The sequence below is a fragment of the Galendromus occidentalis genome, unplaced genomic scaffold (assembly GCF_000255335.2).
Source record: "Galendromus occidentalis unplaced genomic scaffold, Mocc_1.1 scf7180000076792, whole genome shotgun sequence".
In the NCBI taxonomy this organism is placed as follows: Eukaryota; Metazoa; Arthropoda; class Arachnida; order Mesostigmata; family Phytoseiidae; genus Galendromus; species Galendromus occidentalis.
The window spans coordinates 1-11,773 of NW_003804781.1; the positions used below are offsets into that span (position 1 = coordinate 1).

An 11,773-nucleotide genomic window follows, 5' to 3' on the forward strand; every position below is an offset into this window, starting at 1 on the left:
CACCGTAAAAAGCAAATCCATTCCGCACGGCATGTATTTGTAGAACCTTTCAGAAGGGAAGAGCTCGTTCAATTGATTCACTGAAGAAAGAAACTTCAGCACACGCAACTCACTTGTTCACAAATCTTTCGCGGCCGGCACTTGAAGGTTCCATCTAGGTACAGCCTGCATGCTCCGTTGAAGACGTCGCGCACAGCCCTCCTCGATGTTATGAGGAGACTATCGAAGGCAGGGAGGTACTTGTAGATGAGTGCATACTCTCCAAGATTTTCTTCCCTGAAAAATCCTCACTTATTGCACACGTCACCCACTCGAGGGGGAGCAGTGCATATTTCAAGCGGCGTGACACTCACGGCCAGGGGTCAGCGTAGTGATAGGCGTGATCAAGTTCAAAACCGGGCCGGATTCTCGAAATGGTGCCGCCTGCAAATACGTTAGGAGACAGTTATCTATCGCGAAGCCTGACGTCAGAGCGCAGTGATTTCTGGGGGCGAGGGCAGGCGATGGTTCTCGCGCCGGCTTGCAGCGACGACCAGAGCCTCTGAATTTTTCTTCTTCCTCCCGGTTCCCGCGAGAGAAGAGACGCTTAGCGTCTTTGTCGCGGTTGATTATAGGTACCGAGATTCGGTAAGCCATGGCCTGTGTACTACTTCGACATTCAGCCGCGAGTAATGGGAACCATGGAAACCACCCTCGAAAAGTAGACGGCTGCAGGAATCGAACCCGCGCGCTGCCTCCCGCACGATACAACGCCAATATGACTTGCGCAATCTGCATGTGACGTACGAACCGCCCTATCCACTTGGCTGTCCGTCGCGTCGGTCAGTCTGTAGAGCCCGCTGAGGCCCAGCATCGGCAGCGGCACCCACAAACGCCGCTGAACGCCTTTGGGCGAGCAGCGGGCAAAGGAGTCGCCAGAAGTAGGGTTTCCAGGTTTGCTTACCGCTACAAACGAGTTTTTCGGAGCCATCTTCCGTCATCCCGAAGAGAACTTGACGGTATCTCCGGCAGGCTGGGGAAGACAAGAAGAAGTACAAGTCTTTCAAAGTTTTCGGACTTCTCAAATCTTTGATCGCGATGATTTCCATGGACTTCTTCATGCGTTCAAAGGGCACCTCGACATCATCTTCGACGGATGTTTCCCCCATGATTCCTTGCCATACCTTGAAAACTGAATAAATTGATGATCTTCTCCGAAGATGAAGATGCGAGTCTCTCAGAAAGTAGGGAACGGGGGACAAACTTTGAATTCGCAACGCATGGCGCCATTTCTACACTTTCTCAGGTATTTTCTGAGAATCCGGTCCTTGATTCTCCTATAGGTGAAGAGCTCCTGCGGAGGGGGTGGATGCTCGTGTTCACCTCGCACCCATGCCACGATCATGTCCTCGCACTTAGCCGTAACCTCTCAGCCCTGCGGTGGAATTTGCTTCGTGCAAATCTCATTCATGACGCACCTTGTACGTTTCGAATGCGCGGTACTCACCTTCCGGGCGCACCTAAAATAATAACGAACCCCGCAGGGAGGGGTGTCCACACGATTCTTTAGGAAGAGCAGATATCCGCTCGGACATCTGTAATTTTGGCGGCCGAATCTCCGCCCCAACGTTTGCACCATCATTGGTTCGAGCTCTCTCTCTTCGGGGTTTGCTTGGAAAGGAGAAAGGCGCGGAGGTCTGTGGTTGTGGATCGTCTGCGCAATCAACGAAACGCGAGTTCGGATGAATTTCAAGAACGCCAAGTCCGGACTAAAAATCACTCTCACGGGGCATCCACGACTTGCTCGAGCGGCTGAGCAGGTGAACCGGATTCCAGATCTGCGAGGAAGCGATCTATATCTTTGAATACACCGTTCTTCTGGACGACAAATGTTGAAGTTCGAGTTGCTGCTTGCCTTGAACGCACTCCCACAAGTCGGAAGACATTGATGCATCTAGGAGAGATAATTGCATGCATTGGAGACCTCATTCTGGGAAGACAGATAGCCCTGGTCATATCGGAGGTTAGACTACCGCGATAAATACGAGGGAGAGCGTTAAGCTGCTTAAGTGCCTACTCCAGACGTTTTCCTGCGCTAGACTCCTCCGAAGTCGCTTCTGACTCCCTGGGAATATTGAAATCCACGTAGAGTCCGCCCGATCTCAGTAGCGGATCTCCACAAACAAGCTCTCTCTTTCAGATTCTTCCAGCTGGCGGCGTGTCCTAGAGTGAAATGTCCCAGAAAGGGGGACTTCGCTTTGAAATTTTTCGATGGCTTCTCGGATTCTTTGCTGGAAGTCCACGAACGAAGTCCCTTTCTGAATCCTCCCGGTGCCTTCTCGATTTTTTTGCCGGGAGTTTACGAGTGAAGTCCTCTTTTTTCTGTATCATTTTGGAGCCTTATCGAAAATTATTCGCTGAGAGTCCACGAGCGAAGGCTTACTGTGGGACATTTTGATGTATTCTCGAATTCTTCGCTGAAAGTCTACCAGCAAAGTCCCACTGTGGCACATTTTGATGTTTTCTCGAACTCTTTGCTGAAAGTCTGCCAGTGAAGCCTTGTTCTTGGACGTGTCGATGTCTTTTCGGATTCTTTGCTGGAAGTCCACGAGCGGAATCACATTCTGGTACATTCCAATGTCTTCCCGAGTTCTTTGCCGGCAGTCCACGAGCGGAATCACGATCTGGTACATTCCGATGTGTCTCCTCGAATTCTTTGCCGGAAGTCCCTTTCTGGGACATTTCGATATCCCAGTCATATTCGACCAGCCGTCCTGATACGAAGGTCCCCCAAAGTTCGTCGGACCCCATCACCCCATCGGAACGGCTTGGTGTAAACGAGCTTTAGTCTCTGAAACTGGGCGTCGCGGCTCCCCTCTCTGAGACTGTGCGTCGCGTCACGGATATTCATGGCACCGAAAGGCTGCTGGAAGAGATCTATGAGAGTCACTTGTCATTTGCTCACCGGTTGCGTTCGATCCATAGCTTGATCTACCATCGTCGAATTCCCCCTCTGATGCTCCCGGACATCTTCTTCTCAGATCTCGAGGTGAGTTTTCCATGCTCGCGGCGGAATGCGAATCGTGCATCGGCGCGGGGCAGTCATTGGTAATCGTAGGTATGGTAGCCCCTAACTCACTGAAAATGCATCAACTCCATGATGATGAACCAAAATCAAGCCAAGAAATGGAGATCGTAGGTAGTCCTCACTCAAGCGAGGAAACTGAGACTTTGGGCACAGCACAGTCAAGCGGAGGAACCAAGGACACGTAAGAACGATTTTTTCGAGAATATTCAGTAATGTGGAAAAAGTAGCCTGTTCAGGGATTCTAGGAGAAGCCGAATCTATCTGCAAGGGCGGAATCGCACCGAAGAAAGGTAGCTAGCTAAATGGACGAGTTCAATTGCACGAATCCGGCCCCACTTCCATATCTAAAGGCTGCTTGAGGTCAAGAGCACGAGCATGGTTCTGGCTACGCGCGCCGAGAGACCCAATATCCGTCTCTGACGACTTCCTCCCTCCCAAGGTCATCGGACTATGTTTTCGAGCCCCGCTTCTCGCAATCATCAGACCAACTTTTTTCATGGAACGAAAAGGATTTGTTCTTCCAAAGAAAACGCCTGCTGAGGTCGGCGAGGAAGACGCTCCTACCTGGTCCGCCGGAGGCTGGAGATTTCATCCGGGAGCTGAAAAAGGGAAAGAGATTCAACTGCGGCCTTCTAGTCGCAATTCTGAAGAAGGAGCCTCAGAAGCTGACATCCTTTAACTTGTTTCAGGTTGGGTCACTATTGAACTGAATTGGAGTTTTTTCGCCGCCACTCGCGCGCAGGGTCGCTCTACACCCCCCCCCCCCCGAATTGTTTCCGTTATCCGCCTGGGCAAGCGAAGCTTGGCAATTAACTGTTTCCTCCTTCAGTCAGTAACGGCTGTTGACTCATTTATAGGGAACGATTGCTCCCCAAGTCAGCTGCGTGACACCCATCTGCAGTTTCTGTTTGAAGATGCCGGGGTTCCGGCGGTCGGCCCTAACCTCTAAAGGGATGAAAAAGGCTGCCGAAGCCTTGCGAAAGCATTTCACCCGCGTACACGGGAATGACGAGGCGGCCATCGGGATCATGGGGAAAACAGCGGCGACGCAGTTCTCAGAGCCCCCGAGCGACGTGGACGGGTGGCTGAAGGCTGTCTTCGAGATATGGAGAAGTCGGTAAGTTCGTCAGCAAGGCTAATGACTCATGATTCACGCAATCCCAAGTATCCTGCGGTGCTGAAAGTTTTCCTCCCCATTTCAGAGACTCGCGAAAAAACAAATTGGCTCAATTAAGATATATAGCCGAAAAGGCCACAGTTTGATGGGAATATAAATCTGGAACGTTCCGTCATATTCGCTGGATATGTAATGAGCTGCCGAAGGCGGCTTCCTTCACCCCAACACTCGAGCCTATTGGGTCGAATAGATACTCATATGTCTTCTCAAATTATTAGCTGAAAGTCTGCGAGCGAAGTCCCACCCTGGGGAATCTCGATGCATTCTCGAATTAGTTGCTGAAAGTCTATGAGCGAAGTTCCTTCCTGAATCATTTCGATGCCTCCTCGAGTTATTCGGTGAAAGTCTACGAGCGAAATCCCACTCCGGGACATTCCGATGCATTCTCAAGTTCTTTGCTGAAAGTCTACGAGCGAAGTCACTTCCTGAATCATTTCGATGCCTTCTCGAGTTCTTCGCTGGAAGTCTACGAGCGAAATCCCACTCTGGGACATTGCGATGCATTCTCGAATTGTTTGCTGAGAGTCTACGAGCGAAGTCCCACTCTGGGACATTCCGATGCATTCCCGAATTACTCGCGGGAAGTCTTCGAGCGGAGTCCAACTCTGATCATTTCGACGCCCCCTCACCCACTTCCTATGCCTCCGCCTAATTCAGCACCATCCCGTAGCGTTCAAAATAGGGCAGACATTTTCGGATCAAAAATTAACTGGAGGGGATGCCATCGAATCCGATAGAGAGCTTCGTTACTCGCCTGGCTGAAAGACTCGTTTTAAGTTAAAGTCCAAGTCGAATATGGAATTGAGTGTCCAAGAGATCCCGTCAGCCAGGAAGAATCCTCTCTTCCGGGTCAATGAATTCATGTACGAGGTCGATAAAAGGAAGGAAGAAAAATATTTTTGTCGGTGCATTAAGAAGAAGACCGAGAGTTGTTCCGCCAGGGTGGTGATAGTCAAGGTTTGAGTCAGTCCCTTACGAGCGGGTCTTATAGCGGGTTGTAGATATCGAGAAATCATTTATCCGTGTACTCGTCCGTGCCATCTTTCCCTTGAAAGGACACCGAGCCGGTAGTCTCTCGGCAAACTGGAACTCACAATCATGGTGCAGAGCGAAATGATCGCATAAGGCGAGACGCCAGGCTTGCCATGAAAAATGCGATTATTCGCCAGCCGGAGAAATCGTGCAAGCAAGTCTATGACGAAGTTCTGTCCGATGCTGTCTTGAAAAGACGTTCCATCCACGATCCCGAAGAGCTTGGGGCTGCCTTGCCCAGTTTCGATAGCGTTCGGAGTGCCCTGCAGCGACATCGGGCGCAGATTCGCCCGGAGTTGCCAGCGTCTTTGTCGGAGATCAGCTTGGAGGGTTAATGGACGGAAACCTTGGAGGGCGAGGCCTTCCTACTCTTTGATCAAGGATCGTCCGATAGAATTCTGGGATTCGCTTCCCGCGATTCGATAAGGATCCTCTGCGAAGCTCCCGCCATCTACATGGATGGAACTTTCCGTGTGGTGCCTCGAATCTCCCTCCAGCTGTATACCATCCATGCGTTTTGCAAAGGGCAAATGCTGCTTGTTTACTTCCTGCTGCCTGACAAATCGCGGAATACTTATAGTCGAGCATTCACACTGTTGAAAGAATATGCCGTATCGATTGGAAAAGTTTTCCAACCTGCCATGGTACGATTGGACTTCGAAACAGCGGTTCTGAAAGCACTGGAAGAGAGCTTCTCGACAGCGGAAGTGAAAGGATGTAACTTTCACTTCTGTCAGGCACTGTGGAGGAAGGCTCAGCAGCTCGGCCTGCAATCCTTCTACGACGACTGCGCCGTCCGGAGGTTAGGATTCACATGATCAGGAGTCGGATCCGTGCTGTAAGTCCTCTTACAATCAGATTTTAAAATCCGATGAATCTTACTTAGGTTCCTGAGATGCGTTTCCGCGCTGAGCTTGGGGCCCCTCAATTAAGTCGATGAAGCTTGGTTGCAAATCGACAGCGATTCGCCGAGCAGCGAGTACCCCGCCTATCAGGCTCTCGATCAATTCAAGACCTACTTCATAGACACTTGGTTGGAAAATGAAAGCGTCTTCTCACGCCGGCTGTGGAACAATTTCAGGTATAGGTCCCGAAAATATTGAGCCCCGAGGAAGGACGACTCTGGTCAATGGTTCGAATAGGCTGATTTCAATCAACAGGAACTTTGAAACACGGACGACCAATCACACCGAGGGCTGGCATAAGGCGCTGAACAATAGCGTGCAGAAGAGTCACGTCAATCTTTTTGAGATGATAACCCGTCTCAAACGTCAGGAGCAAAAAAACAAGATCCAGCGAATGCTCCTTGACATGGGCGAGCGGCCGAGACCGATGCGTAAGAAATACCGACTCCTCAATGAGCGCCTAGTGCGCCTCGTGGATGAGCTTGAATCCGAGGAAACATCACTGATCGACTACGTTCGGCGTGCCGCACACAGCCTGTACGCCGACTAATACTCTAATCAGATAATGCTAGCCGACAAGCGTGATTACTTCCAGAAGCTACCTCACGAGGTTGTGAGGTAGAACGATGGTAAATTGGAATCACTCGCGCGATAAATCGTCGTCGGCTCGTCAAAAGGTGTCTTTGTTCCTATTTTTATCACGCGGGCAGACTCAGGTCAGCGCTTCTACCAGACCATGCAACCCAAACTCCAAACCCTCCAACTTAGCGGGACTGTTTGAGAGAGGGGGGTCCGACTCAGCGTTCGGGCCAATGGGTATTCGGGCTGATGGGTGCACACCAGTCCGATCTGAACTCCTTCGTCTCCTTCGTCTGTCTAAGGGGGCTGAACCCTAAGTAGATCACCCTAGGTAATCAAGCATCCTCTCAGAGGATAGCTCTCCCCCTCTATACTAGATCTGTATTTAAGCAGCGCCTAGATAGAAATAAACGACGAGCACTGTAACTGAATCCCCGAGCTGCTACTCTGCGTCTCACTGCGTGATCAAAGTCCCTGAGCTGGTTCCGAGCCAAGTTTCCCCAGAACCTGCGATCGACAGCTCCAGGTTTGTCACGTAATCAGCACTTTTAGCTCTACAAAACAGAAGTTTTTTAAGATACAGCATTCAGGAAGATTGAATCACAACTACGTTCGGTGAGTACCAGTAGTGCAAGGAGGGATCGTCGTCGAGAGTGGGTGCTACTATTGGGCATGATCACTAAGTGCTGAGTCCCGAAGGGGACAGGGGTCCCCTCTTCCAAAGGTAGCACTCCGACTCGAGGAGAACAACGGAGCCCATCTGCCGAGAATTTTCATCTGCCTCCTTACTCTTTCAACAACACCGACGTAGACCTCATATTCTGAGAAAGCAAACTACCACGAAACCATCATCACCCCTGATCTGGTCTGCCAATTGGATGCGAAGAACTCCTGAAATCCTTCACGATGCGAACGCCGGCTTTCGACGCGAGAGCCACTATGGCCTCTCTGGTGCTTCTGGCCGCTTGCGGAGTTTCGGCCCAGGAGACAGAATCCGTGAAAACCTACTCCAACGAATTCGTGGTGAAAATGCCAGGGAAGACACCTGACGAAGTGAGACAGCTCGCGGAGGAGCATGGATACACATACTTGGCGCCGATGAATTTCGACGATCTTCATCACGTCCGACACAGACGCTTGGCGCGTCGATCGCTCGATTCGCATCCAGATAGCTCGGCCGAACCTTGGCACGAGAGAATACAACAAGAAGTCAAAATCAGAAAGAAACGCGATTACGGTATTACGCAAGAGGGTAGTTCGTTTCGGTGGCGAGACGACGAGACAGAAGACGAGCTGAGCAGACAGATCAGAGCTGCATATAGACATGAAAGGGCCCAGACGCAAATGAATGATCCGAAATGGCCTCTCCAGTGGTACCTGAATCGCGGTGGCGGCCTCGACATGAACGTCGAGAAAGCGTGGAGTGAGTTCAACGTCAGCGGGAAAGGCGTCGTTGTCACAATTTTAGATGATGGTCTGGAGAAAGATCATCCTGACATCGCATCGAACTACGATGCCCTAGCCAGCTTCGACATGAACGATCACGATCCAGACCCTCAGCCGCGGTATGAAGTAAACGATTCGAATCGTCACGGTACGCGGTGCGCTGGTGAAGTTGCCGGCCTGCGCGACAACCAGGTCTGCGGCGTTGGGATAGCGTATAAAGCGTCGATCGGTGGAATCCGAATGCTCGATGGCGATGTGACAGATGCCGTGGAGGCTAGATCCTTGGCATTGAACCCTCAACACATCCACGTGTATTCCGCTTCGTGGGGTCCCGACGATGACGCACGTACAGTCGACGGTCCAGGCCAACTCGCTGATAAAGCACTTAAAGATGGCATACGGAACGGCCGTCGCGGCTTAGGCAGCATATTTGTGTGGGCGTCCGGTAATGGCGGCAAGGAGAAAGACAACTGTAACTGTGATGGATACGTGAATTCAATCTTCACGCTAGCCGTGTCGGCTGCGACCGAGAACGGAAACGTGCCGTGGTACTCGGAAAGCTGCGCGGCGACTTTGGCCACTACTTACTCATCGGGGAACTACAATGAAGGTCAAATCGTAACCTCTGATCTCCATCATAACTGTACAGAGCGACACACCGGAACGTCGGCTTCGGCGCCTCTGGCCGCGGGAATCGTAGCCCTGGCCCTCGAAGCGAATCCGCAACTCACATGGCGGGACATGCAGCATTTAGCGGTGCGCGCCACCAGGCGGGCGAACCTAAACGCCCCGGATTGGGTGACGAATGGGGTGGGCAGAAATGTTTCGCACTCGTTCGGCTTCGGATTGTTAGACGCTCACAAAATGGTGGAACTTTCCAAGAAATGGAAACGCTCCCCGCCGCAGAAAGTCTGCACGGTGAGCCCTCCCAGGAGCGACAAGCCCATTCCTCCGAAGAGCACGCTGCTGTTACATCTGTTCGTGGAATGTAAGAATGTCAAATACGTCGAGCATACGATTTCTAAGATCACACTGCAAGCGATGCGCCGAGGTGACATTCATATCTATCTCTCGTCACCTTCCGGTACGAAGAGTACACTGCTCACGCAGAGACCGAGAGATGACTCTCGACAAGGCTTCAATCAATGGCCCTTCATGACGGTGCATAATTGGGGAGAGAACCCAAACGGAAATTGGACCCTGGAGATCCACAACGACGCTTCTTATCTGGGCAAGGCGCTCCTCAAAGAATGGGCATTATCGATGTTCGGAACAGCGGAGGACCCCGATGCGCAGTTCCGGACGGATTTCCCCGATAAACCCGCCGGGGAGGCGGAACCCAGCAACGATCTAGGCGATCTCGAGCCTCCTTCAGGAGTGCGCAGCGCTGGCGTCAGAGACCCGATTGACAGCGACACGGTGCTGAACTCGCGCAGTTCGGTTAGCATGTCCTCTTCAGCAGGCCCTCCACCCCCCGGTTGGGCGGAGCCGTTCGTTGCAGCGGTCTATTGTTCATAGTGATACTTTGCCTTCTACTCGCCCTTTGTACATCGAGTCTGCTGGGAGTTAGTGGCGCCTGTCGGTCAGACCGCGCCGAGTTTGAATATTCATGTTTACAATAAATATCGTTATGACGACTCCCTTCCTACCGGGTCGTCGAGTAGACAACACGTGCCCGTTTTCCCTTTGTATCTCATCTCACCCCAGGACCTAACAATTGGCGCAGTCGACTTCTGTTACTTCGGACACCACCATGCCTCAAGTCACTTTGCCGGGGATCCTCGAAAACCTCACGAAGATTCTGGAGAAATTGTCCACGTCATCGGCTTCGGAGACAATCTCTTCGACCGCTCTGTCGAATGCCACGTCGTTGGTGGGTACATTTTCGTATCAGCCTGACGCGGACAATACCTTCCCAGAATGGTACAATCGGAACAAAGGCATCCTCGAGGAATGTGTGGAGAGTCCGACCCTGAGGGCAAAGGTTCTTCTCAAAGCTTTGGAGACAGAATAATATAACCGTCTTCGCTGCCACGTGTCCCCAAGTAAGCCTGAAGATAAAACGTTCGACGAGTTGCTCGTCATCCTCAACTGACTGTTCGGACCCTCGAAGTCTCTCTTCCGACGGAGGCACGACATTCTGAACATCCGTGCGACGTCAGGCACCAAAGCCGAGGAAACTCTCACCCTGGGCAATCTGAAGGGCGACGAATTTGAGATTGGGAACCTGACCTCGGATCAGTTCAAGATTTTTCTGGCTCTTCTAATGGCCTCTGGTTCCTCGTTCAATCATTTCCGCTCCGTATTGCTCACTCAGAGCAGTGGACGAAAGACCGCAAATAACCATTGCTGAACCCCAAGAAGTCGTGAAGCGGTACGTCACCCGTGTCGAAGACGCCGCCATCGGGCTGGATGGTGCTCCTCGGGATTCTTCGACGACGATCAACCGCATGCAGCAGTCGTCACACGCCAAGGGTCGTTTCTCTCATCAGAATCACGATCAACAGCTCCCTGTGCTCAAAGGTAAGCAACGGAAAGCACGTTCGATCGAAATGTCCTTTCTTGAAAGCCAGGTGCGGGAATCGCCGTCGGATGGGTCACATCCAGAAACTGTCGAAAGCAAATCCTGACCAGATGAATTCGATTGAATTCTCCACTCTGTGCTCGGAAAATGAAGCTTTCCGTGCGTTCGCAACTCTGCTCGTATCTGGGGAACCTGTTCGATTCCGCATAGACAGTGGCGCGGACGTCACCGTGATTGGACAACCCACTTGGAGAAAGCTAGGCTCTCCCGAAATACGGCCGGTGACATCAAGATGCTTTGCAGCGGATGGTCGCTCCGTCGAGGTGAAAGGCTTCTTCATCGCCACGTTGGCTACAATACCTAGTTCCGGAAAGGAGACGAGCACACGTGTAGAAGATCGCATCGTCGTTTTCGCGACCGAAACCGGGGATCTACTGAGTGAGTGGAAATGTCCCTTATGCGCTGGATCTCCTCTCTACGTCTCCGTCCGTGGAACTTGCTCAGGTCAACCTCAACACGGAGGGCCTCAAAAGCCAATTCCCGAAACTCTTAGAGACGTCTCTCGGTCTCTGCACGAAGACAGAGGTTGAACTCCTTTTGAAGCCGGATGCGTCTCCCGTTTGCTTGCCAGCTCGTCCTCTGGTGATGCCGGTCCGAGAACTCGTGGATCAAGAGCTAGACCGCTTAGTCAACAACGGTACACTCTGTCGCGTCGATTCTTCGGATTGGGCCGCACCGATCGTGGTAGTCCGCAAAGCCAATGGCCAAATTCGCATGTGCGCGGATTATTCTACAGGACTAAACGAAGCTCTACAGGACGTTGACTATCCACTGCCCAATATGGAAGAGATCATGGCGAAATTCAGCGGCAACACAGTCTTCACGCAACTGGATCTAGCCGACGCTTATCTTCAACTTCCCCTCTGCACTGCCAGCCGGGTACTCACCACGATCAATACTCATCGCGGGTTGTTCCAGTACCACCGCTTAGTTTTCGGTCTAAAGACAGCCCCGGCATCTTTCAACGCACAATCGAACAGACC

At 51.8% G+C, this 11,773-nt stretch overlaps 3 protein-coding genes across 3 annotated transcripts in view; all 3 read left to right on the forward strand.

Moving 5' to 3' along the window:
• Positions 1-5,917: 5,917 nt before the first annotated feature.
• LOC108863730 (uncharacterized) lies at positions 5,918-6,731 on the forward strand. Its single transcript, XM_018638257.1, has 3 exons — positions 5,918-6,078; positions 6,238-6,357; positions 6,437-6,731. Exons 1-3 carry the CDS (start codon positions 5,918-5,920, stop codon positions 6,729-6,731), a joined length of 576 nt encoding a protein of 191 aa, XP_018493773.1.
• A 1,040-nt stretch (positions 6,732-7,771) lies between these two features.
• On the forward strand, positions 7,772-9,724 carry LOC114828021 (furin-like protease 1, isoforms 1/1-X/2). The gene has a single exon (XM_029110572.1). The coding sequence runs from the start codon at positions 7,790-7,792 to the stop codon at positions 9,722-9,724; it is 1,935 nt and encodes a 644-aa protein (XP_028966405.1). The 5' UTR covers positions 7,772-7,789.
• A 235-nt stretch (positions 9,725-9,959) lies between these two features.
• Positions 9,960-11,773, forward strand: part of LOC100909061 (uncharacterized) — a 2,914-nt gene continuing 1,100 nt past the window's right edge. Inside the window, exons 1-5 of the mRNA XM_029110573.1 lie at positions 9,960-10,190; positions 10,320-10,482; positions 10,568-10,729; positions 11,034-11,168; positions 11,284-11,669. Coding sequence (XP_028966406.1) covers positions 9,960-10,190; positions 10,320-10,482; positions 10,568-10,729; positions 11,034-11,168; positions 11,284-11,669 — 1,077 coding nt within the window. The remainder of the gene's footprint in view (positions 10,191-10,319; positions 10,483-10,567; positions 10,730-11,033; positions 11,169-11,283; positions 11,670-11,773) is intronic.